We start from the raw sequence: 26,741 nt of genomic DNA on the forward strand, positions 1-26,741 counted from the left end.
AACATCTATAGGATTGGCCCAATGGCCCATTACAAGAGAAGGATTCACAGAGGATACAAACTGATATACATAAATCACCAACAAGTAAATAAAAAAAAGTTTGTTGTGTTTTAGATCCATCTCAGATGATTGTTATGTCCTAGCCTCTTTTTTTCAACTTTTATTTTTAACAAATTCCAATCATTAGTTTGTACAACTTTTCTCAAAGACATCACCCTTTCCAATTGGCAATAAAATTAAGTTTCGCAAGAGTCCAAAATTAAAACTTAAATCAATTCTCATTGGCTTATTAAAACCACTCTTAGAAACCACCATCTCAAAACTTCAAAACAACTTTCTACTTTTATTTTGCTACGCTGAAGAAATCCTTAGATTGAAACACTGAACACTGTCCGTAGTTGCTTTTAGTAATGTCTTTTTAGACATTATTTTCAAAGAAATAAAAAAATAGTCAAAGTCATAGAAATATAACTTTATCTGGAGCTACATGCACTTGAGAAGTTACTGATATTTTTTTTATTCACTTGTTGATTTATGCACATCAGTTTGTATCCTGTGTGGATTCTTCTCTTGTATCATATACCAATCCCATAAATGTTTGCTGGTACACTCCTTCGTTTTGTTTGAATCTTAAAATTTGTATGGTTTATCGTTTTTTATCAAGCCGGAGTCGAAGTCGGCTCTTTTTTTAACGACTCCGACTTCGACTTTGGACACGCCAAAATCCTTCCGACTCCGACTCCACAGCCCTGCTATTTATAACAAATTTGCTTTGACCAGAAACATCCAGAAACTACGGTAGTGTTACATCACAAGAAACTGTTGCTTTTTTTTGCAGATCAAAGTAACACTTTTTTTCTATTTTTTAAAACTATACCCGCATGAATATTTCACACAGAAAGATTTAAAACTTTCGTTTCACACCCGACGGCAAAGAGGTCAAAATAGATTTTTCAGTACTTTGTTATAAAAACTAGTCTGCTAAAATGTGATGATATTTAGGCGTCTTTTGAAAATTTCTGATTCTATTTTAGTTTTAATCATTGGTGGACGATGGACAAAATGATATTTCTGCATATTTTGGTTTTGCTTATAATTATAGATTTTTTTAGGTAGCTTGCTTGGTGTAAAGCGCACAATCGATGATGAGGCAAAACCGGCATATCAATATCACTTGCAACAGCCTAAAAGAATAATTAGTTTTTTCAGCGTGAAAATTGTTTTCAAACAGATAGCTAGTCTGTTTTGGAGACCTGAAACAGTAAAGATGCACTTTTCAAAGACTGTTTGACAAACAGTTAGTTTGATTATATTTTAATTGAAAAAAGCTGCCTTTATGACGGCAAAAGCTTTGTTTAAAATATCTTTACTGGTTACCAAACTTGAATTGTTTCATTTATGAATATTCATTCTAACAAATTCGCAAAAAATTGCTTGATTTTGACAATTAATTAACAAACGAACTTCGAGGCAAAGCGTCATATACTATGTTTGTTTTGCCCCACGGCTAAAAGTCATTTTTTGTAATTAAACAAAAAATAAAAACACATTAAGTTTCATACTCTGGGCAGTTGTTGTTAAGTGACACGTTAATTCAAAAAACGCAATAAGTCTATGATGTCTAATTTGTTTTCTCAAATAGAACACTTTAAATTTAGCATGTCCGTTTTGCCCTGCCTTTCCTTTTAGTCAAAGATGGAGTTCCAACAGATTGTGGAGTCTGTCTGATGTTTTTGATCCGAATTTACAACCCATATGGTTTGAAAAGCATTTTAGGCACCTTTGCTAAAACGTAGATGCTCACTAGTGAATTTCGGAGGGGAGAGCGGAATGGTGCTCGTACGCCTTGTAGGTTAGGCCTTCTTTTTCGTTATTTATTATATGCTTAGAGAGCGATAATTTTTATTTAGTACCGTAATAAATTGCACTCAATGTTTAAAAAATTCACCAAGAGGTTTGATTCATGCTTTAATCTTAAGACATTGCCTGTTAATCGAACTCTACTAGTTTTTACTTATTCGTTTAGGTCTACTAACATGCTTTTCAGATTCACATACTGTATATAATAAATCAATCCAAAAGTACAGCAACGTATGCAAAGACCGTGAGAGTTTATATTTCACCAGCAGATAGCCTCGGCTACCTTTAACCTTGATCAGACTATAAAGTAGCATAAAAGGCTACTCTTGATAAAAAAAATGTCAAATTATATGGAACACCCCTCTCTCCTGGTAAGAAAATCCTGCGGACGCCACTGAAACTGCCCTCGATGCGTGTGGTTCATTTGGTTGAGTAAGCTAACAACGTCGTCTACGTAAAACATTATTCGCAACGTCAAAAGTGTTATATCACTTTTTTTTCAGTACCAAATCTTCTCCAAATCAGTAACTAGTTGATGCAAACTAAAAAATTATCGTCGATGCAAGCTGAGTATGGTAGGTTAATCTTACTCAATATGACTTTCTGGCTAAGTGGTTATTATTAACAAACTTTACTGATTAAGAACAACCTCAGCAATTCGATTGAATATTTTGCTTTTTATTTTCTCAGAGAGTTATTACTTCAACATCTAACAACAGCAACAGGCTTGTCTAACCCTAACGCTAAACCTTTTCTGAAGATTTTCACTCTAGAAAGAAGATCATATCTGTATCAATAAATGTTGTATTAGCCTAAGTATCATTGCTTTTAAAATCTGTATATCGTTGGTCTTAAGATAAGAGCTAAAAATTTAGAAAGTTCAGCTTTCCCAGTTATTAAGAATCATCGCTTATAGTTCGACACACACACAGTAGGTAGACAAGATACACACGATTTAAAAAATTACAAGCAAGAAAAAAACCTTCTCTGGTTCAGTAGCCTACAGCTTATAAAATAAAACGACATCACACATTTCACCAACTGCTAATTAGAAAAATAAATAATAAAAAAATGCGTAAAAATCTATTGTAATCAAACAAGGGTAAAGGGTCTGGTTATCCAGGGTTCTGAATTCCGGCGAAAAATATACGATTTCTCGTTTTATAACTGGTCGACTTTTGCGCTAGCCACTAGAAAAAAAAACAAGAAAAAAAATCGGCCATTGCCACTGAAACCATGAACCAATCAATCAATCATAAGCTACGTCTTCCGTGACGTGTAAAAGGGTGAAAACAAGATGATACAAAACAAATCAAGTGATGGATTCTCTGTCAGCTGGTTGGGGCTAGAAAGTAGTCATTTCCATGACATGGGTTCGATTACTACCCTTACCATTAGGTTCCTTCTTTTTCTTCTGTAACTACCAAATAAAGCTCAAAACAAGAATTAACTCTCTGGCTGAGTGCTAGAAAGGTCACAATTAGACGGTAGCCTCTTATAACATGTTCTGATTGATTTGAGGTTTCAGTGGCAATGACTGAATTTCTTAATGTAGTGGCTTCCGTTTGCCAAATTTTTTAGGGTGGCCAGATTTTTTATGTTTAGATTATTATTCAAAAAGAGTAATAGTTAATCAGTAGCTTTATGAAACGTAGTGCATTAAAGCTGTGGTTTTGTAAGTAATAAAATCTTCGTCCTATTTATTATATTGTAACCACTTTAATATTCAATTAATGTCTAATTCACTGCAGTGAGCTGAACGACATTTTTGTCACCCGTTTCTATTGTGGCTTAAATTAGTTTTGTTTTTTAAAGGCCCTTGACTCCTCTAACAAACTTTGTCTTTATTTGCGGTCTTCAAAAACTTGTACTTTTACTTCAATTGTTTTTGTACTTTTTTCCCGTTTGTATCTATTAATGAGATGCGTAACACTTGTATGTAGCCTATGTCTTATTGTCTCAAGTTACAAAGTTTACTGTTGCAATATTGCAAACAAAACCGGACAGCTTTTCTTTTTGTAAAAAATCAATCTCAAAACTCAGTTTTGAAGCGCAATGCGAGAAATACAAGAACAAGATACAATAGTTTGAAAATATTTTGAAAAAATTATTGTTCTTTTTATTGATTTTTTTATTGTTCACCGTTTTGTATCAAGTCGGATTCGGCATTTTTTTAACGACTCCAACTCCAGACACGCCAAATTTCGCCGACTTCAGAGCCCTGAATAAGAATAACACAACTCTAAGTAAACAGTAGCCTAAGCATAAAACACAAAGTGTAGCGTAGGATATCACTTTAGTCAATATCACGATTTATAAATCTGGACTGATTAATTAATCTTGCACTGAAAGGAATTAAACGTTGGATCACAGCCAATTCACTCACGATAAATGCTTCTAAGTTTAACTTTTTAATAATTGCACCCAAGACCAACCAAACATCAACTAATGTTGAAGTATTTTACGGCAATCCCCAACTAAAAAATGTTCACACTGCTAAATACCTTGGTATCTTAATTGACAAGAATCTATCTTTTCTTCCTCATATTGATGCTCTATCTTCCAAACTCTCCAAATCTGTTGGCATACTCTATAAATTGAAACATTTTTTATCAACCAAAGCTATGCTTCAGCTTTACTATTCTCTCGTGCATCCTTACCTAATATACGAACTGACAATTTGGGGGTCGTCATACAAAACACATATTGGAAAGCTTGGTGTTTTGTAAAATAAGGCAGTCAAAGCTGTTGTGAAAGGCAAATGGGCTGACCATGTCACACCCTTTTATAAACAACTCAATATCCTAAAGTTAAAAGATCTGTACAACTTTGATATTGCTAAATTTATGTACCAGTTTAGTTTTAACTCGTTACCCGACTCTTTTCAAAACTACTTTAAAAAATGCAACAAAATTCACCACTTTACTACTCGAAACTCGGCCAACCTAGATTACTATTATTATCGATACACAACCACAAAACTACAACGCTCAATAAAATATTCTGGCGCAAAAATTTGGAATAACATACCAGATGAAATTCGCAAATCCTCCTTCACAAGTTTTAAAAGAATGTAGCCTACAAAAAGAAAATTATTGACACATATTAGGCAAATGCTAAATTACTAATCTGACTTGCAATTGTAACACAGGCTACGTTGGCCTACCTGAATTTTTTTAATTTCTTATCATCTTGAACAGCTTCACTGTTATTTATTTATTATTACCGTATGTGTTTTTCTCAATTAGCCAACTATAATTAAGTTATCATTGATGAGTTAAGGGGTGGCTGCTTGACTTGAAGACCTTGAATGGTCACTTTGCAGCCTCCCGCTGTTGTGATGCTTTCATCATTTTCTTTTTGTTTAATTGTAATCATTTCAACAGTTTTGCTATGTACATTGTGTTTTGACTTTTTCGCAGCAGCTAATAAACATCTATCTATTATGACCAATGCAACGACGAATACTCGGATAAGCAGAGAATTGTCCAACAAGATTTTTACATCATTTGTTTATATTTCAGCACAAACTTGAACTTGAGGCTCACGAGCTATTGCTGTACGCCAACTTGGGAATGTGTGCTGTGCTGACCTTAGAAATGTGGAAGCCATTTGATGAGAGACTGGAGTGGGCCCACACCCTACTTGTAATGCAGGTAGCGACCTTCAACTTATTAGAGAGAGTTCTTTAATCATTGTGACCAAGCATGACAAAGGTTTTAATTTGTCAATCAATGTGTTTTCCCGAATTGAACAACCAAAAGCTTTGGAAAGATTTTACATTTATACTTCATTAACGTATAACCGTTTTTATAACTTAGTATCTGATGAAACGACTACTACATTCTTGGAGTCGACAACAACTGTGTTATAATGTAGACCCAAGTGATCTCAATTACGGATTAGTGAATTTAACTTTGTAGAGCACTTTTACATGAGTAACAGAATTAATTTATTTATGTTTATATTTTTAATACCAATAAGATAATTATTTTTTAATTCGTCATAGCTGGTTTTGATGAAATTTCAATCTCTCTGAAGTTGGTTTTAAACATTTTGTCCCAGACGGGTTAAATGTGATAGGCCACCACCACATAAGCATATAGGGCATAGGCTATCTAACTAACTTTTAAGAAAAGATATTTAAACTAAAATTACAATTATTGTGAATGCACACACTTTTTTAACGTAGTTATTTTTAGCTTTTAAAAGCTTCCTAGTTATTCTGTAACTATTTGAGTTAATTCGGGTTTTGTGCTGTTTTCTTTTTCAACCAAATTTCATGAGGTTATGTTAAGTGAGAAACCAGCAAGGTTATGAGATTACTTTATCCATGTTTGTTTCTACTAGATGGGAAGCTGGCTCTTTAATCTTGCCTTCATATTGTTTCCACGCACTGAGAAGCGTTGGGACTCCGATGATATATCCAATCAAATGGTTTTACCAATTTTCTTTTGTTGGCACATATTTCTTAATATCGGAGTGCTTTTCCTGATATTTTCTTTTCAATGGATATGGATAAAGGTTTGCTTGTGGCTTCTATTATTTTTTTTTTGTAATAATAATAGCATTATCATTAAAGGTTTCAATAGGTTATACTTTTCACAACAAAAACTTTTTAAATATTTGTTATGAAATTCCAAATTAAAAAAAATTAAAAAATAGCATTTGCAAAAAACAACAAAAACTTGTTTCTGTGTTAAAGGAAAACAAAATCAATGTTGTTAAATGTTTATCTGACACTTGTTGGTCTGCTCATTATGATGCACCACATGATTTATTATGTCTATAAGCATGTGTGGAAAACTTCAGATAGCATTGCAACTGATGCTTTGTGCAATGCTGAAACACGTACCATAGCTATTGAGTTTGGAGAATTATAAACTGCAATAATGATAACATTATGGGATGTCATTTTTTCTCGATTTCATGCAACAAGCAAATCTTTGCAAGACGTTTGTGCTGACCTCAAAACTTCTCTGTGCCAACTGAAATCTTTGAAAAACTTCATTTTATCCCTCAGAGATAATTTTACTGAATTTGTGGAATCGGGTGTTCAAAAATCTAACACCAACAAATATCAGGCAGAGCTAAAAAGAAGTCGGCAACGAAATCAATTGTTTGATTTTGACACTGGAATGGCAATTTGCAATGAAACTATTTTGTCGGCAAGAGATAAATTTAGGACACATAGCCTACTTATCTTCCAATACTGGACCAGCTTGATTCATCTTTGGAGCAGCGTATAAAATGATGAAACTAAAGACTGGTCCGGGAACATCGTGAATCTGGGGTGGTAAAAGGATAGACCCTCGGCCCCAGAAGCTCAGACGACGACGACGAGTTGGCACAACTTCTTTTTCTAATGAAACTGCTCGTGATGCTGCTCTGCAACTGGCTAGTGTATACCCAGAAGATTTTGAAGGGTCACTTTCAGATGAGTTAGCTCACCTATCTGAGTTCTTATTTCTGTGTAGGCCTACACATGAAAAGTTACCAAAAGAAGCTGAAGAGCAATTTGTACACCACATAATAGTAGAAAAGGAAGAAGTCTTTATTTCTTAATGCAGAAACGTTGCTAAGCATTTATTTATCACTTATGGTCAGCAATGCCAATGGAGGTAGAAGCTTTTCTAAGCTAAAAAATTGAGCAAAAGTAAGAAAAACTAAATTTACAGTAAAAGTAAGAAAAACTAACCGGTTTGTGCTGAATAAATATATCATATTGTGCTGACGACTCCTAATGGAAGAAAACCGGTTCCACAACATAACTTATATTAAAAAATTTTTTTTCTTTGAAATGCTATTGTGAGTGTTAACCCAGCTAGAAATTTCACGTGTATTACACGTAGATTCTACGTACCTTGGGTCGTGTATTATACGTTAATTTTCACGTATAATACACGCATATGTGTCGACACTATTTTACGTGTATTACACGTATATTTGGTGCAGGGATTTCTAAAGTATTCTGAGGTCCCTGATTTGGTGGTGGATTTTACGTGTTTTACGCCCGCATTACACCTAATTTCCTCGTATCTGACAACACTAATGCACGTGTTTTCCACGTATATTTGGTGGTGGATTTTACGTGTTTTACACCCGCATTACACCTAATTTCCTCGTATCTGACACGTAGATTCTATGTACCTTGGGTCGTGTATTATACGTTAATTTTCACGTATAATACACGCATATGTGTCGACACTATTTCACGTGTATTACACGTATATTTGGTGGTGGATTTTACGTGTTTTACACCCGCATTACACCTAATTTCCTCGTATCTGACACGTAGATTCTACGTTCCTTGGGTCGTGTATTATACGTTAATTTTCACGTATAATACACGCATATGTGTCGACACTATTTCACGTGTATTACACGTATATTTGGTGGTGGATTTTACGTGTTTTACACCCGCATTACACCTAATTTCCTCGTATCTGACACGTAGATTCTACGTTCCTTGGGTCGTGTATTATACGTTAATTTTCACGTATAATACACGTATAAGTGTCGACACTATTTCACGTGTATTACACGTATATTTGGTGGTGGATTTTACGTGTTTTACACCCGCATTACACCTAATTTCCTTGTATCTGACACGTAGATTCTACGTTCCAGGGGTCGTGTATTATACGTTAATTTTCACGTATAATACACGTATAAGTGTCGACACTATTTCACGTGTATTACACGTATATTTGGTGGTGGATTTTACGTGTTTTTACACCCACATTCTACCTAATTTCCGTATCTGAAATCAACAATTTAACACATTTGTATTTATTTAACACGTTTGTATAACACATATTGTTATAAGAGGCTACTGTCCAATTGTGACCCTTCTAGCACTCATTCGGAGAGTTAATGCTTGTTTTGAACTTTATTTGGAATTAGAGAAGAAAAAGAGAAATAGCAGTGGTGGGAATCGAACCCGCGTCAATGAAATGACTACTTTCTAGCCCTAACCTTAACCCCTAAGCCAACCAGCTGACAAAAATCCATCACTTAATTTGCTTTCTATCATCTTCTTTTCGCCATTTTTACGTCACTTAAACCGGAGCTTATGGTTGGTTGGCGGTTTCATTCTAGTCATTTTTAGTGGCAGAATTTCGACTTGTTAAAGTGGCTACCGTACCAAACCTTAGAAAGTAATTGTTTAATATCAGTAAGCTAGACCACTTAAATTTACACTAAGAACTATCGTTAAAAGATCACATTAATTTGCGACTAAAAAATGTCATGAAGTTTCCTTTTTACATAACGTAATAAAAACGTGTAAAGACACCTACAAAAACACATAATCTAACTTATATCCTAAAAAATGCGGAGGAGCGTGGTTGACACCAATCCACTTGAGTGGAGAATTCTTTCTGTTTATACCGTCCTTGGGAGGTAGTTTTACCTAACACAGATTAAAAATTGCTCAAATGAACGAAAGAACTTCAACACGTTTAATATACGTGGAAAACACGTGTTACTTTTCAACAGATGGAAACGTGCAATACACGTGGAAACAACATATAATCAACATACAAAAAATTCCGGTAAAACATCCTTCTGCTGGGGTAAACATTTTTTCTCTTTTGTATGCCCTCTTCTGGATGTGATTTTACCTTATCTACCTTAAAAATTAGTCAAATAATCATAGGATTTCGAACACGTGTAATATACGTGGAAAACACGTGTTATTTTTGCAAGAGTTATATTCACAAAATAATCCCTGCTAAAACTTCTAGAATCATATTTACACACTAGTCAATGTCATACTAAATGATAGCTAAAATATGTCTCTAAAAAAATGTTTTTTAAACAAGTGAATTTTTGTTGGTGTACACAAACTCCTTAATAACACCTGAATTCTACCTAAGATACCATACTACCTAAAATCAACCAAAAAGCAACGTGTAATATACGTAGCTTGCTAGCTGGGAACCTGGTCAAATGGTTTAAGGTTTAAACTTGTAAACAAAACTATTGATTTGCTTTCTAAATGATTGCTTTCTGTGTTAGGTTGATAGCCCATTTGAGGAAGTGTCATAGTACCTGATCACCTTTTCCAGTTAGTTTTTCTCACTTTTGATCATAGATTGTTTTTTCTAGTTTTTCCATTCCTTGTCACCTATTTCTGCCGCATTGATTGCTAAACTGTTTGCATCTTGCAAGTTTAGCATGATGATGTAATAGAAGCGTTTGTTCTAGATTGCACCGTCATAAGCATTTCTTAATCGTACTTGTAAAATTCATCTCAGTTATTCTACTTTTTACTGCTGCGTGTAGGGACAGTTTTAGCAAGTTACCGTATTTGATTGTTGCAATATTTTCTGTAGCCTATTTGGCCTATTTAGCAATATTATGAAGAAAAAAAAGAAATGAAAAAGAATAAAGCAAAGAAATGAAGGTTTTGAACATTCAGTGACTTTTATTTCTTTATTTAATATGTAAAAAAAATTTTGGAATAGTTGTGCTGATATTTCCCTGCTACTGTAATGTTTTTGTTTCGATTCAGTTGTGCTGACGACTCCTAATGGATTTTTGAAATGCTATTGTGAGTGTTCACCTGGTCAAATGGTTTAAGGTTCAGACTTGTAAAAAAAAATATTGATTTGTTTACTAAAAAATTGAGCGTAAAATGTTACGACAGCTCAGTTTTGAAGATATTTTTCACAGATTTGCAGATGCAAAAATTAGAAAAGTGTTGATCTAAATCAAAAAGTTACTTTGAAGTGTTGTGTAGTTATTTAACTTTAGTTAATGCGTGTATTGTCAGGGCCTCCGAGAAAAGTCAGCACTGGTCGGGAAATAATACGAAAAATGGGCCCAATAATATTTTTTAGCAAATACTGCATTGCATGTTCGTGTTAAGCTGAAATTAGCCTACTTTCCTCTGCATGAAAAGAACTTCGTTCAATGTAAAAATCATCAATATATAATCACTGGATTACACTTGCAGCAAAAATGCCATTGAGGCAAACTATTTTGTCTAGAAAGTTTTGTAAACACACAATAGGCCGACAGTCAACGAAAACAGTTCAACCAAGCATTTACTTCAGGAGTGCCAAACGTTTTTCCCACGCGAGCCAGATTTGATAATAAGTGTTCGCGGGCCAACAGCCACAATAATTTTTCTGAAAACTGCAAGTTGAATTTATATGATTATTGTGTGTCTGCAGGCCAAAAATAACACATTGTACTTGTACAACAACAGGCACGGGCTATACAAAAACGTCTCGTAACCCGGAGTTGGCCCGCGGGCCGGACTTTGGACATCCCTGATTTAATTCAACCCTTTCTGGACTTTTTGCAATGCAAAGTTACGGATCACAGCATCAAATGATACAATTTTGCGACGTCTGAATTGATGCACAACATGTATAGTTGGGCTTTTTAATCGGTTTTTAGTCATAGGCCTACTGGAGCGCAAACAATTCTTTACAAATTTCCGCAATTGCTAAAACCACGTTCTCAAAGCACAACCGTTGGAGGTGGCTACCGGAACACAAAAAAATCATAACAAAACTATTTGGAAAAACATTTCGAAAGTTGCAATCAATGATTCCTTGTGTAGAGATTATGGGGTGATTCGTTCTGGTTTGCAGCTGAAATTTGCTGTATGGCATTCTGTCTAAAGTACCAAATCATCCAAAATGTCTTGAAAAATGTCATTGTTGTAGCCTACAAATGGTTTAAATTTGTCTCACATGCCCGCAACTGCACAACAGAAATATGAAATTTTCATGGAACTTCAAACTCATCGACGATATGTTTGAGTTTGTTGATACATTTGTCAATTCCAACAACTATCGAATCCTTTGCCGTGTACGGTAGAATACATTTCCTTCGAATGATTCAGCTAGATAAGTGGAGTTATAAAAGCGTTCTGTCCTCAGGAAAAGAAAATCATTTTCTTTTAAATTTATAATTGCCACTGCAGTTTTAGCTTGCGAGTAGTAGCCTTCTCCTCAGCTTTCTCTTACTTAGATTACATCTTCCTTTAATTTCATTAAATTCATCAGTGATTCTTGTTTAGGACCGTAATCCACATAATTCAAAGCAGTCACAAATTTAAAACTGCTAGTTGTAGGCTACTTTAGCATTGACTCAGCTTCCGATCAAGCTCTTGCTGGTTCCAACTTGATGCATTTAAGAAACGTCTTTAGAGCTCCAATTGCAAAAGGGTAATATACAGTAAAGCATTGGGTTTGACTGCACCACGCCTTGATTTCATTCTCGAAGTCAATTTTCTTTGCAAGATGATAGGACAGCTTTTTTTAAATTTTTCAGAATTTTTCCTCTGACTGGGCTAGAGGAAGGTTTGATTAGTTGAGCCGGGTAACGGTTGATCCATTCGGTTTTATCGCAACGTCGTGCATGATTAGTCAACCGTTTCTTAACGAAAATATGGAAAAACTTAAAGTCCATCAGCACATGTAGTTTTAGGGATTTTCTACATGCAGAAAAATTGTGAAGCAGTTAAATGTAAAATTGTAGGTAAAAGTAGTTTTGAGAGAAATAAGAAATGTGTTATTTTTTCCTACGATGTTTCATCGTTGTCTTAATCGAAGTTCTGGGATAGGTAAGGGTAACTTACTCTTTGTTTTAGTAGTTCTCGTTGCTTGATTAGCCAGTTGGTTATTGGCAATTTTTCATGAATTTTGAAAATGGCGGCGATGTTTGCAGTTGAGCCACTTGCAATGTTCACGGTTGAGCCATGTCTTTGTCATAAGGAATGTAGTTTATGAGCCGATGGTCCTTACGTATTGCCCTAGTTTTGTTGTACCGTACTGTAGGCCTAATTGATGCGTAGAACTGATGGCGTAGCCGGGGAGCGGTCCACTGCCCCCCTTAAACTTCCATAAAAGTAATTCTTTCTGTAATGCGCCAGTTTGAGGGTAATTTTTAGCACTCCCCTCTTACATTTTTCGATAGCAACACCACTGGTTGCAAATGTTTGTTTTCTTCACAAACTTTGCGAAATCCTTTCAGAAAGGTAAAAGCACCTTCGTGCAAAGCTTCCTATTCAATGATTCTCAGTAGTATAAATTTCTGTTCGTTCAGTTTTCACTGTTAGCCTATTTCATTTTAAGACACTAGACACAATACACAGTTTAAACATTTTTTGATTGTTTATTTGCAAGATGTTCAAGAGAAGAGTTTATTGTGTTTGATGGAGATTGAGCTCTCTTTTGGGATATCTTTTGGAAGTGAAATAATAGTGGATCAACCGTGACCAATGGGTAGCTCAACTGTGAAATTTAGGGTATCATTTGAGCCGGCTGAGTGTCAATTTCAAAATGCCGATAAATGATATGAATCGGGGTCAGTCGCAAACACAAACATGCTCACAAGAATCGCAAAAGACTGAAATTGATCATGATGGATTCGGATTTTTGGTAAAGTTTGTCGTTAAATTTTTATTGCAGAAACATCGATTTCTGGCTCAACTAACTAGAGCTTCCCGTATAACTTTAAACATGCCACAAGCTTACAGATAATCAATTACTCCAAAAATGATAAGACATTTGAACAACGCTGTCTGTAAGCAACATTATGAATTCCAACTAGATTTAAGCAACAACATCCAAACCAAAAAACTCAAACAAAGAAAAAACTCACTACCTTTAAAAATCCCATCATGAGAAGCATGACCAACAAAAGGCTAAACTTGACCACACGAAAACAGAAGATCTTTTAACTATGACGAAATTACATCCAATTACAGCAATAAGTTAATACAATCAAAAGTTTTAAAACTGTTCGGCAACACTAAAAGATCACAATTCGGAATAAGCAAAGTTTGCACAGAAGGAAAAAGAAAACGTGGCAGACAACCAAAACGATGGCAAGACAACATCTAATCATGGACCGGACTCAACTTGGCGACACTGGGCGAGCTGGCTCAAAATCGCCACTCTTGGAAGCAAATAACTCATGTTGATGTGCAATCTGCTGCAGGCGATAATTAATGACTAATGATGATGATGATCCATAAACAAAAAATATACAGGATTTACTTTTTTTAATCTTTCTTGGGCTGATACCTTTCCCAGATAACCCTATGTTGGATACAACATCCTATGCCTGGCCAACGCAGTTTTTGAAGTTAAGGTTCAGTTGTCAATCAAAAATAGTTCCCGCTTAGCTAAAACAGCGCCAGTTTTCAAGTTGAAACTATCAATACAATCGAAACCGTTCAATGATACAGAAATCATTTCAGCTTCAGATTATACGTCTTGAAGCTGTTCAACATCGCCTATCTTAACACGAAAATGATTTGTTCTTGATGAGAAGCATCGAGAGTGATATTTATAATGATTGAGAAGCACTTGGAACTGCGCACTTTATTTAAGAATTTGTTGATTATTTAGTTGGTACATTTTTACTTTAGTACTAAAAATGGGCCCCCCTCAAAAGTGCAAAAACAAAAAATTACTCGTTTTTCCTTTACAATGTTTTGCTAGGGGGAAACTGGCCCGACTTCCCCTCTCTCGGAGCCACTGTGTATTGTATTACTGGATTACGTTATTTTTTTGTTATATTGTATTACGTTATGTTTTGTCAATTCTACTGTAACCTTGTATAATATATTGTAGCAAACTAATTGTATTGTTACCTAGTTTTTTCCATATTGGTGTTAAATGCTGCACATTGTACACAATATTTCTGTTATTTCACTTTTAATGTAAAATTTCATGCTAGTATTCACTGAGATGCCCACCGAGGCATAATATTGTTATTATTATTAATGCTTGCATGGCCTTCGGCAGATTTGCTACGTTGAAAGTTACTTGCTATGCTAGGCTTCAGTTGAGCACTGCTACTCTGCATCGAAAACGATTGCCAATAGGGGCCCCTAAACTTAGCTGTGCTTTGGGCCCCGTGAACCTTAATCAGGCCCTGTTTGTTCTATTATTTTTTGTAATAATAACAGCATTATCATTAAAGGTTTTAATAGGTTATACTTTTCACAACAAAACTTTTTAAATACCTGTTATATTCCAAATGAAAAAATAACATATGCACAAAGTATTTGTGTTAATTGTACAGAAATTTATAAACTATAGACAGAGATGGGGGTATATTTATTTTGATTTTGGTAATCTTCATCTAACATCATTTTTTTGTGTAATCTTGATATTGAAAATCAATAAGATCAAAATCACTTTGACATTTAAACTGACTTATTAGATAGATGTATTTTTTTACAGTCAACTGTACTAAATGAGATACGCTCCCAACAAAACTAGGTTTGATGTCTCAATTTAGTTTGATTAATGTTTTCAATTCAAAACTGAAAAATTCTTCTGTACTATGGTTAAAAAGCAGTAAACCCACGTATGTACTTTATCTTGACGTATGATACAAACTTAATCAAATACTTTCAAATTTCTGTTTTGTAAATTCGAAAAAAAGCTTGGTTTCCTTGATCCAAACTTAGATCTTTCAAAAGTGTAGACTTGCGTTGCTAAAAATAGCCTCGAGCCAACTTTAATCATGTAAAGTGGCTTATTGCAGAAAATCAACTAGATGAAGAATTGTTAAGGATCTGAGTATAGACAAATACATTAAATGTAAAAATATATTAATCCGTCATTTTTTTTCAGTCTGTGGTATCCTACTGCTGAGCGAAGGCCTTCTCCCCTTTTCTTGCCAATCCAGTAGATCGAGTGTTTCTGTATAGGTTTACCAGTTTGTTGTTTCACATTCTTTGTCAGTCTCATCTCTTCATCTCACTTTGGCTTTCTTCGTTTGCGTTTGTTTTCCCTGAGTGTCCAAGTTGTTAATTTGTTAGTCCATCTGTTGTCCTGATGTCTTGCTATTTGACCTGCTCAGGACTATTTTAGATTTTTTATAATTCTTACAATATCCGTAAATTTGTCTGATTATGAATCCATTTAGCAGTTTTTGTCTCGCTATGTTAAACCCATCACAATCCGTGAAAACGTATGCTGCTCCTGTTTGTTTTTTGTCATTTTGCCTTTTGCTTGAAGCAGCATGTCTGCCATGAAGCCTCTGAACTTTTTTGTTAGCAGACAGCAATACCAAGATTGCCAGATAGGTAAATGATGTAATGAATGTTGATATAATCTAGTGAAAGTTGGAGCAACAGTACTTTGTAATAAAAAAAAGTTTAGAATATGTACTGAACAAAATCTGGAGAAAATGATGCAATTTGAAGGCGTTGTTTCAAATGATATGAAAGCATAATACTAAATGAAATGAAATTTTGTTTCTCGGCAGCCGATTTGTAGCAAGAATTAACAGCGATAGACACGTGTTTCGCCCATGAGGCTGTTTTTTTTTTTGTTTTTTTTATGTTCGCGCAACGCTTAGAGTTCAAGATGGATACCACTACATCTTGCAGGTTTATAATTTTCCATATGAAATGGATTTGTTCCCTGTCTCATCATTAGTGCGTCCGCTCTGGGAGCCGTCCACACACCCAAACACTCAGCAGGCACACCGTACTTACATGGAAGATACTTACCAGGGAGGTGAGGGACTTACTCCAACCGAACGGACCCACCGCGGTAGATGGTAATCTGTGGATGTAAAAGTTTGGTTATTGGCTGCCTCAAGCTGATCTGCCTGTCTCGACTATCCTCTTGCTGATGTTGGAGCAGTCTAAGAGATGACGGGTCAAGCTCGAGAACTAGCACGTTTTGACAAGGGGTTGATTTTAATTTAAATTGAGTTTGTCTGTGTGTGTGTATCTTCTTGTTTCCCGCTTGAAAAGGGCACCTGCTTGTGGAAAACGGACTACTGCAGTCTGACCTCATTTGGCGGAGATGCCAGAGATGAGCAGCCTGAGGAACGGTAGCTTTCTCTGGCCCCAGATTCGTCTTGGAATGGGCCGCTGCAATCCTGTCATCCCAGGGCGAGTGGGATAACGGAGAGGGACGGTTAAAGAAACCCGCTACAATCACTCTTTCGGCATCGGGCCGTTTCAGATGAGTGAGAGGGACGGGTTAAAGTGAATTGTTATGCCCTTGGCTGTCTAAACTTCTTCAAAGAGGATCTACGACCATACTGTGCTAGTGAGACCCACCGCTGCAATCAGTCCTCCCTACCACCGAGGACGGCTGAGAGAGCGGTCGAAGAGAGAGTCTGGACTGGTTCTTCTTTCTTTTGACCGTAGGAGGAGGTTTGGAAGGAGTGGAAATGTCAGATGACAAAGGAATGTTATGCTTTTGTGTTATATCTTTTGTTTTTGTCATGATCACACACAGGGCTTGTATGGTGGACCGTTTTGTGTTCCGTATGTATGTGTCGCCTATATCCAGAGATATCTTCTTTTGGATGATGGTGTGTTTGGCGACATTCATCATGGTTAAGAGTATCAGGTTGTTCTTTCGTCCGCCAGGGAATTGATTGTAGAGGACCATGTCCCTTGTTATTTCAATTTTTTCGTTGGTTAAGTCGGACAATTGTTGTTTAACCCTTTGCTTTTCAACGTTTTTTTGGAAGTTAACTGCTCAAGAGGGGGGGGGGGTTTAGATCAAATTCAATCAGCTGTTACGTGTTATCCGCTGGTGCTATTTCAACAGAAGTTGCAGTGGTGTGAAAAAAAATCATTTGTCTATAAGTTTGAAAAGTAATTATTCTAAAATTTTATATGTTAAACTTGATATTTCAACTTTTGCAAAAGTACCCAAAAACGACAATTTTTCTTTATCTTGCTAATCTGATTTCATGAAAAGTTCTGAAGGAACAAAGAGCTCGATCAGCCGCACGAAGTGTGTGTGCGGTGTGCCGACTCATTGCTTTGATAAAGATTTACGACATGCGAGCAAATCTTATTGTAGGCTACTCATTAATTCCAAAATAGTTACAGAGTAATATTGTTACACGAATTTGAAAACGCAAAACTGCGTTTGTTGTTTCATATTTTTGTCCTAAACTAATGCTTTTCGAAACTCATGGCCAGCTTCTAGTTTTATGGAACCAAAATTCTCATAAGTAATTCTCATAAAATTCTCATAAGTAACCTTAGCCTACTTGAATAGCTGTTTACATCTTCGTTTGTGTAATTTAGGTCCACTGTACAATATTGAGTTTGTAGTATGAACATTTTTAGTAGAGAGAAGACAATTAATTGAACAAGCTGTTGAAATTATTTGAAATTTCTAATTTCAAATTAGGCGCTTTTGGAATTGTGGATTTGTTTCAAGTCGCATCACAAATATCATGCAGGCTACATCATAAGTCATTTGGCTTACGGGTGTTTATAAACATGACTTATGAATTACATCCACTAAAAATACAGCATTTACATCAACAAAGCTAAGTTCGAAGCTCACTTTTTATTGAAGATTGTGTCAACCATTTTGAAAATGCATTTTTCGACCGCCAGCGTCGAAACAATGCAAGAGCGAAGTGAGGAACATGGTTAAACAAAGGAAATGTGAAATGAACCCACAGTCAGCAAATCTACATTAATTTAACGTTTTCAAGTGTTGAATCAATGTAAAAGGACTGAATTGCTATTGTTTGAAACACAAATATACGCGTAAAGGCGACAAAACAATACAAGAGCAAGGCAGCGATTATATTTCTGGCCAAAAAAAAATTAACTTTTGACTTCAAAGATAAAAATGATTATAACGAAGCTTCAAAATTTGTCGTAAAAAATATTGCAGAGATACAATAAACATAATCATTTTGTGCCAGATGATATGAGAAGACTTCCTAGATTCTTTTCAAACATTTGCAGGATTGCACATTATTTTCTATAACTTTACATAGTCAAAAAATGGCTTCTTTGTTGAAAAAAACGTGGCTACAATTCTATAAAAAATTCTTAGGCCTACTGCATTGAAGTAATGAAATGTTTTTTTGTTGTGATTTTTCTGATGACGTTTTACAACATCCGAAAAGTAAAAAATAATAATGATGAATAATTTCACATACCCATGGTTTGTAAACGCTTCACAAAAAAATTGTTGCGGAGACTTTACTGTTAGACGTAAAACGTTTGTAAAAGAAAACTGTCGGATTACGTATTTGTAATGTTTATTGCGCTGTTATCAAGTTATAAACTGTCTTTGTTGTCTACCTTTGTGGTTGCCGGCCGGCGGCCAGCTTAGAACAGCATGCAAACTACGCGTTTATGGCATTTGCATCGTGTTATGATTTCCGCAAATTTCCCACAAGGTCTTTGTTTTTATCGTGATATTTTTGTGCCTTTTCTGTCCTAAACTTGAAGTCACTGTACACTACAATCCACATCGCTTTGTAGACTCAGTTTTCATTGAAAATCTTTTGTGTGGTGCATCAATTCAAGTAGTGTCTTCCCCTGAACTGTTACACAAACCGCCCAGAACCAGGTTGATTATGAATTATTATAGCCGTTGAGTGGCCGTTATTGTATGTGTGGATTTATTAGATGTCTGACTAAATTCATGCCAAAGTCGAGCAAATTCTGCTTTCGGTATCCCTGCCGTTATTTACGGTATTTTTTGTTGGTAAGTTTAGGAAGCATTTTTCCAAGATAAATGAAGACATCGGTATTGTTCGTCACTTAGATTCAGTTTTCTCAGCATTGTTTATTAATTCTTTTATCCATTAGTTTATCCCACTTTTGGTATATAAAATGGTTTATAATAAAATGGTTTATAAAAGGCGGGTCTTCACAATAGCCGGCCTCTTATACATTGGCGCAACGTATTCAGATGTTGAATCAATGATCAAAAAAGCTGATTTGTTGTTTGTCTTATGTGACGCCGAGCATTATCATTTTTATTTTGTCTTATGTGAAGACGAGACATTATCATCTTTATTTTGCGCTCTTTGGAACAAAACACAGTGCACCGTGAAACAAAAATGCAACACATAACAACAAGTAGGCAACATAAAGCAGCGAAGGAACATGTAGTCATCGAGTAAGCTGCTACGTGATCTCATAATTTTGAGTAGCCTATACAGTATCTCACAATTACTGTTTGCAAAAACGTCATTTCTTCAGTTTCTTCCAAAAGCATTTGCAGTGATACATTTCCTCAATTGCAAGTTTTGTCAATGAGAGCATTTCCATCGAACGTATATTTCGAAACTAGGTTTTTCGTGTCACTAGCTAAGCGAAGATTTCTTATTGTAACGTGTTTTATTCGTCAATGGATATTTGCTTGTTGAAACAACTGTTTTGAATAGTTTGTGGCCTACATTGATCGTGGATTGCTATTCTTCGTAAAGCTGATAACGCAAAAAACGTTTCCTATTATTGTTTCTAATTAACAACTTTGTGATCACTGACTTTTATTTTGTAGCATAAGAAATAACGCGCTTTGTGTTATTGGGATCAAACCAAACAATGGAAAACAAGAGGATGCTCCTCTCTGCTCGCGCATATCGATGCACGATGCAATTATGAGCTTATGGCTTGTTATCGCAATGTAATCCATTTCACGCTTTGCTGGAAGTTAGCTAGAAATAGCAAAAATTCACCAAAATCTTGAATTTACAAGAAAACTACACAACTTTTAGCATAAAATTTAATATCATCAGATCCGCCTGGCAATTTTAAGAAAAGTCAAGAAAAACCAAGTGCATGGCGTTACTGTGCTTCAAGTAATCAAAGGAAGTATGAGGGGGGGCAAACCTGGCCTCCCTTTGAGCAGCAAAATGTTAAGGTGCTCTCATATTCCTAGCGCAAAGGAGCACTTGGTGAGGACGTGAGCCACATTGCCTTCTGGATTTCTGCAGAATTTGCAATTTGTTATTCTATCGGATTGTATTGATCTATTAAATTCTCCCCATTTGTATCCTCCTCGAGCAATCCGAAAGGACGTTGAGGATAGGTAAGGTGGAAAGAAGAATTTTATTTCCTTGTTTCTTAGAAGAATTTTGTTCCAAGGAATCTTTTTTCCATGTTGGCCAATCCAATCTTCCTTTCATTTTTCGTTTTCAGATTGTGGTAGATGTTTTTATAGAAAGTATTTTCCCAGTCGTGTTTCAAGCCTTTAAGTTTGCAAATGGATTTAAAGATGTCCGCATACATTTCGTTTGGATTTGGGGCATGCGGAATGCTGTTGGAGAACAAAAGAGGATTGCTGTGCCTCATTCTGTAACTCAAATTAAAATGGCCCATTCGTGCCAGATTTCGGTGGCGTCTTCTAGTGGGAAGAGGTGCCGAATTCTGTCGATGCGGCTTGTTTGGAATTTTGATTGGATATCCACCATGTTGATGCCTCCATCTTTGACAGGAGGAAGTGTTTTGCTTCTCTGGAGTTGTTCGAATGGTGAAGGATACCAGAGGAAGTTGAAGAGGATTTTGTTGAGTTCTTTGAGGTGCTGTTTTGTACTCTACTCAGGCATTAGTACTCTACTCAGATGTAAAGTGACGGGTACCATGAGAGTGTTGATGATGGAGATCTTTCCGTAGAGGGAGAGTCTTCGTAGTTTGTGGATGTTGGCGATCGTCTAAGTTTTTTCTGATGGCGGTCTGTACCGTCTGCCAGTTCATTTTGTCAAGTTCTGTTTTGTTTGTTCCTAGCCAGATGCCCAGGATCTTAATGTTGCTCAAGATCGCAGCTTCAGGAAAGAGCTGCTGAGCTTATTTGTGCCAGATCAAGTTTGGACGCCAGGATCTGGGTCTTTCAGTGGTTCACTTTCTGGCCGGACATCGTCTGGTAAATGGCTAGTTCTTTGTTGATTTCTTTAAGAGATGGTCTTCTTCTTCTTCTTCTCTCGTTTGACTTGCAGTAGCTTAGATTGGCAATGCCTCCTCGTGCAGCCAAGATACGGTAGTTGGGTCCAGTTGTCGAATACCAGTGATTCCACTTGGGGGTCGTAAGATGGGACATTCGTGGAGTATGTGTTGCATTGTTTGTTCTACCGCTCCGCAGACACATATCGGCGAATTATGCAACTCCCACCTAAACAAATTAGCTCCAGTACAGCCAACGTCACATCTGATCCTGTTCAATGTGACCCATGCCTTTCTTGAGAGGTCTGCTCCAGGAGGGATGGAGAGTGCTAAGAGATGGTATGTCTCTTGTTATGAATGTAGTGTCGTCCGCATATTGTTGAATTTTGATTGTCAGCTTGTAAAAGCGAAAACCGTTGATAAGATGGTTTTTCTCTATGCGACGGGTAAGTACGTCAGCACAGATTATGAAATAGAGCATGCTGAGGGGGAAACCCTGTCGAATGCTCCTATTGACTTTAATTCGTTTTGTTAAGGCTCCATTAATTTCTATTTTGCTTTTTGTTTTGTTGTAAACCAAAGACAGGTAATTCGGTGTAGCTTCGACGCTAGCCATTCTAACCATCCAATCAACAATATGTTTCTCGGCAGCCGATTTGTAGCAAGAATTAACAGCGATAGACACGTGTTTCGCCCATGAGGCTGGGCTCATCAGTATCGCACCGTATTCTTGCCACAAATGTATTCGACCACCGCTTTACCAGTCAGTTGGATGGTCTGAAGGGCTAGCGTGGAAGCTACACCGTTATGGTTAACGAATCGCAACTGCTCGCTGTACTAGTGAGTGCTCAGCCTTGTGCTGATAGCCGGGAAAAACGCCCCCTTTCTTCACAATGTCCTCTGCTCTGGCGCCTGCTGGTTTGTTGGCTCTTTTTTTCCACAAGGATAAGAGTTAAACTGACTGGTAAAGCGGCGGTCGAATACATTTGTGGCAAGAATACGGTGTGATACTGATGAGCCCAGCCTCATGGGCGAACCACGTGTCTATCGCTGTTAATTCTTGCTACAAATCGGCTGCCGAGAAACATATTGTTGATTGGATGGTCAGAATGGCTAGCGTGGAAGCTACACCGTTATGGTTAGCGAATCGCAACTGCTCGCTGTACTAGTGAGTGCTCAGCTTTGTGCTGATAGCCGGGAAGAACGCCCCCTTTCTTCACAAATTAAAATTTTGGTGACTTTTTCAGTATTTTACAATGCAATAAATGTACATGATACAAATTTGCATACCTGTGAAATCTTGCTACCTTTTGTGTGACAGTAATATTAAATTTGCAACACTAAATCAATGATTTGCATTCTGTTTAGTTTTAGGTCTCACCGCAGTTTTACAGATTGGTTAGCACAAAAAGGTTGCAGTAATGCCTACTTAAGCAAGTTTTAAGAATAGTTGTTTTATCAGACAATCTGAAAACTCTTAATAAAAATAGAACCAGACACCCACAATATCTTGGTTTTATAGAGATTTCATCTGACTACCACAATATGCCTGTCAATCGGGGACATATGCCTACAATCGAGACGCGAAGGCAATTTCAGGGGTTGTTGGGAGAAGGGCGATTGTAGCAAACAACTATTTTTGCACAAATAGGTTGCTCGTAACCGTTCCACTGCATTTTAATGCGCAAAAAGCATACATGACTATTGTAGTTGAAATTATAAATTTATTACAGGTTTGTAAACATATGTTATACGGTATTCATTATTATATAGGGCTACCATATGTCCTCTTTTAAGAGGATTTGTCCTCTTTTTTGACGAAAAATAAATTGTCCTCCGAGGACACCCAAAAATGCTCAAATGTCCTCTTTTTTACATTTTCAGTTTTCTTGCTCATATTTTCAACAGGATTTTATTGTTATGTGACTTTTTCGCAATTTCCAACCATTTCTGCACCAATGCAACATGCTGATTTATAGATTTTCAAAAAAAAAAACAACATTGACGTACGGTACTATTTGATCTGCTGTTCTAAATAATCTTAGACGTTCATTGAAACATACTACATTGTTTTGTTTTGCGATAGTCTTAAGTGGCCAAATAGTTGTCAGCAATGAGTGCGAGTGGAACTGCAAATCCACTTGTGAGGAAATTTCCTCATTTGAGGAGATTGCAATGACTTTTCTAACTGTGTTTAAGTAGGCTTGAAGCCTGCATGTCGAGACAATAATGATTTATAAGGTTTTGGTAAAAGGTTTCCGTCGTTCCGGTTGAGTACATTGCAACGTTTGGATGTGATTCATCAACATTTTGTCTCGAATTTCTAGTGGTCTTCAGTGCTTCGAATTTATGTTTATTGTTGGAAGTTTTTACGTAATTTAACGTCGAAAGTAACTACACATTATTAGCCAATTCTTTAAAACATTGTGTTCTATTTCTCTTGCCTTCAATCGCACTTTTTTCTGTTAGTCGTCACCGCTTCGAATTTTTATGTCTATTGTTGGAAGTTTTTACGTAATTTAACGTGGAAAGTAACCGCTCACACATCATTGGCCAATTTCTTTAAATATTGCTTGTTTTATTTTTTCTTGCCTTCAATCGCACTGCAGTATATAACCTGGTGAAATTTTATTTTGTATGTTATTCGCTCTGAGGATGCGCATTGTCATGGTGCGCGAAACGCCAGTGAAGCAATAAACCATCTTGTTTGTTGTTAATTTTACTTTCAATTTTATCAGATGAACGTAGCAACTAGTGCTAGAAACGATAATTGTCCTGATGAACACCCAAACTTTTCAGTATAAACCACTTTTAGTACATCTGATTTTTTTTTATTTGAAAACAATGTTTTTCATCCCACTCTGTTTCTACAACAGCAAGTGTTGGCTTGTTTGGCAAAAGCTGAGATAATGTTGCGAAGTCCTGGTAGGCCTTGTTCACATTATGAAAATTCGATAGAGATAATTCCTCTTTGAATTGTTTGTAAGGAGGTAAAGCAATTCCAGTCAGCTTTAGGGAAGTTCCATGGCTTGACTGGATTACTAGAAATAAGTGTCTTAAGCGGCATTGTGGTGATGAGTGAGAATCGATGTTGGGACCTGGGAAACTTCTGTGGGACACACCTGTCCGGAAGCTGATTGTCGCGGCCTGCGCTTGCAAAAGCCGTGTCTGGTTTTGTTCCAGTGCCTCACCTCTTAGATGCAAAGCTCGCCATCAATTTAGGATTGTAGTTCTTATTCGATTCCTAGTTAACCAGACATGCACCAACAGGGCAAGTGGTACGCTAGCCCTAATCAACGTGATGGTAATTAAAATCAACAGCCAAATCTAGCCCACGATCCATTTTTGTATGGCCGCGGCCCCTGTTGCTAGACAATACGTTATTTTGGCCCACAAACACACAGAAAGCATGCCAACTGAACTTTTAAAATTGAATTGAATTTTTAAATTAATGTAGACAGCATTTCTCACAGACTAAAGAAAATCCGCGAGGAGCGTTAGAAATCAGTTTCGTGTCATTAATTGCGAAATTAAACAACTATTATTGTTCTTAACAGTAGCCTATAGCAGGGCTTCCCAACCACGGGTTGCGACCCAGTGCAGGGTTACGAAAAACCTGCTACCGGTCGAGAGAACAATGAATCAAAATGGTGATTAAACGTGTGAGTTGGTTGAAAGCATGTCCTTAGCTATAAAATAAACTGATTACACTGAAAGAAAGTGCAGAAGTGAATCTTACAGATGCAGATTCAAACCAACAGCAGTTGTTTTTCAATCTCAGTGGCGAACCTTTTTTATTCAATGAAGTAGTGTGCCTGCCTCTGCACACTAGTGTGTATGAATGTGTAGTTAGATTTACTGTGATGGGGTGGTGGCTGGCTAGATGACTGCTTATGGTCTTTCGCTACCATCCTGATTGCGCCATAATCTAACCAACAGTTGTACAATGCATTGTTTTAACAATTACATTTTACTCTGATTGTTTGTTAATATATGGCGCTGTTAAAACAAAATAAATTGACTTGACTTACCTATAACCTGTATCAGGGCGTAGTCAGAGGAAAGCAATGGAGGGCATTTTTCCCCTCCGAAATATTTTAACCATATTCGGACTAAGCGATTTTTGGGAAGTAATGGCTTGATGACGTGTGATTAGCATAGCCTGTCGTGATTACTTATATGTATACCACAGTTAATGGCTTCTATGGTCTACAGCATTTGGGTGGGCGCGTGGTTGCAGGGGTAACACTCGTTTATCATAAGAGATAAGGCGATGTCGTAGTTCCCTAGTAGCATTTAGACTTGTTTAGGCAAGACAGCAGTGGCTTAACTAGCGGTTTGTACTAGGGGAGGGGGGTAAAAGTAAAATCGCTCTACTGGTTGCATTTTCTTAGAAAATTGGAATGGTTAGATGACGTTTCGGTATTACATCATGGGATGGGTACAGTTTTATCCTCTAGTCCAGAAGGGATGCAGTTGCACCTCATGCTCAGGAAGATTTGGGAATAAATATTACGGCAGTTGCTACGTTGCTACGTCATTCTTGAGAAAGCATTACGAGTACTGTAGTTTTAAAAATAAAATGCACGAATATCGTAAGCTATAGGCAGGTAAGTGTATGACTGTCTATGCCCCGCCTCTGGAGAGATATGACTTGACACTCATAAAAGCGAACCAGAACAATAATAGGATAGAGGTGAATGACACGTGCGCGAAGGTTGTGCGAGACGGAGATGGCGTTCATGAGAGTAATGTAGGGGGACAAGATATGCTATAGAGTTCGAGCATGTTGAGTTCGGGACGAGACAATGACAGCAGTGCTGATGAGCAATTCAGTTTATGTCTGTTGACGGATGATCACCACGACATAAATAAGTGGCCAGCTTGTAAGGTCGCAAGCTGTACAGCAGACATCTTGAGCGGATGAATGCTGGGATGACGGTGCAGCTGTGGTGCACGTCGGTGTATCACAAGCAGCAGCAGCGATGTGGTTGAGAATTCGGTCGTGGCATCTATCGTAGTGCTTTAAGTCTCTCAAGGCCTCTCACATTCCATCTAGTAGCAACCATTTGGTGAGGAGCGCATCTGCAAAAAGCGATACAGAGTAGCATCCGCGAGATACATGTAATAAGTAAGGTACGTAGGCTACACGGCAGTACAATACGATAAAAAAGCATAAACATGGTTGAAATGACTAGGCGGTATGGCGTAGTCATGGCGGAAAATG

General features: G+C 36.8%; 1 protein-coding gene and 1 long non-coding RNA gene across 2 annotated transcripts in view; one reads left to right on the top strand and one right to left on the bottom strand.

The window, feature by feature from the left end:
- The window catches only part of LOC145774664 (transmembrane protein 45B-like), a 112,688-nt gene that overhangs the window by 29,090 nt on the left and 56,857 nt on the right, over positions 1 to 26,741 (top strand). The window contains exons 4-5 of the mRNA XM_082585958.1: positions 5,385 to 5,516; positions 6,211 to 6,384. Coding sequence (XP_082442084.1) covers positions 5,385 to 5,516; positions 6,211 to 6,384 — 306 coding nt within the window. The remainder of the gene's footprint in view (positions 1 to 5,384; positions 5,517 to 6,210; positions 6,385 to 26,741) is intronic.
- LOC145774665 (uncharacterized) lies at positions 3,964 to 10,002 on the bottom strand. Its single transcript, XR_014290034.1, has 3 exons — positions 9,916 to 10,002; positions 4,365 to 4,450; positions 3,964 to 4,081 (listed from the first exon to the last, which is right to left on the bottom strand). It is a non-coding gene; the product is annotated as an uncharacterized LOC145774665 (long non-coding RNA).

The sequence above is a fragment of the Aplidium turbinatum genome, chromosome 7 (genome assembly GCF_918807975.1).
Source record: "Aplidium turbinatum chromosome 7, kaAplTurb1.1, whole genome shotgun sequence".
NCBI lineage: Eukaryota > Metazoa > Chordata > Ascidiacea > Aplousobranchia > Polyclinidae > Aplidium > Aplidium turbinatum.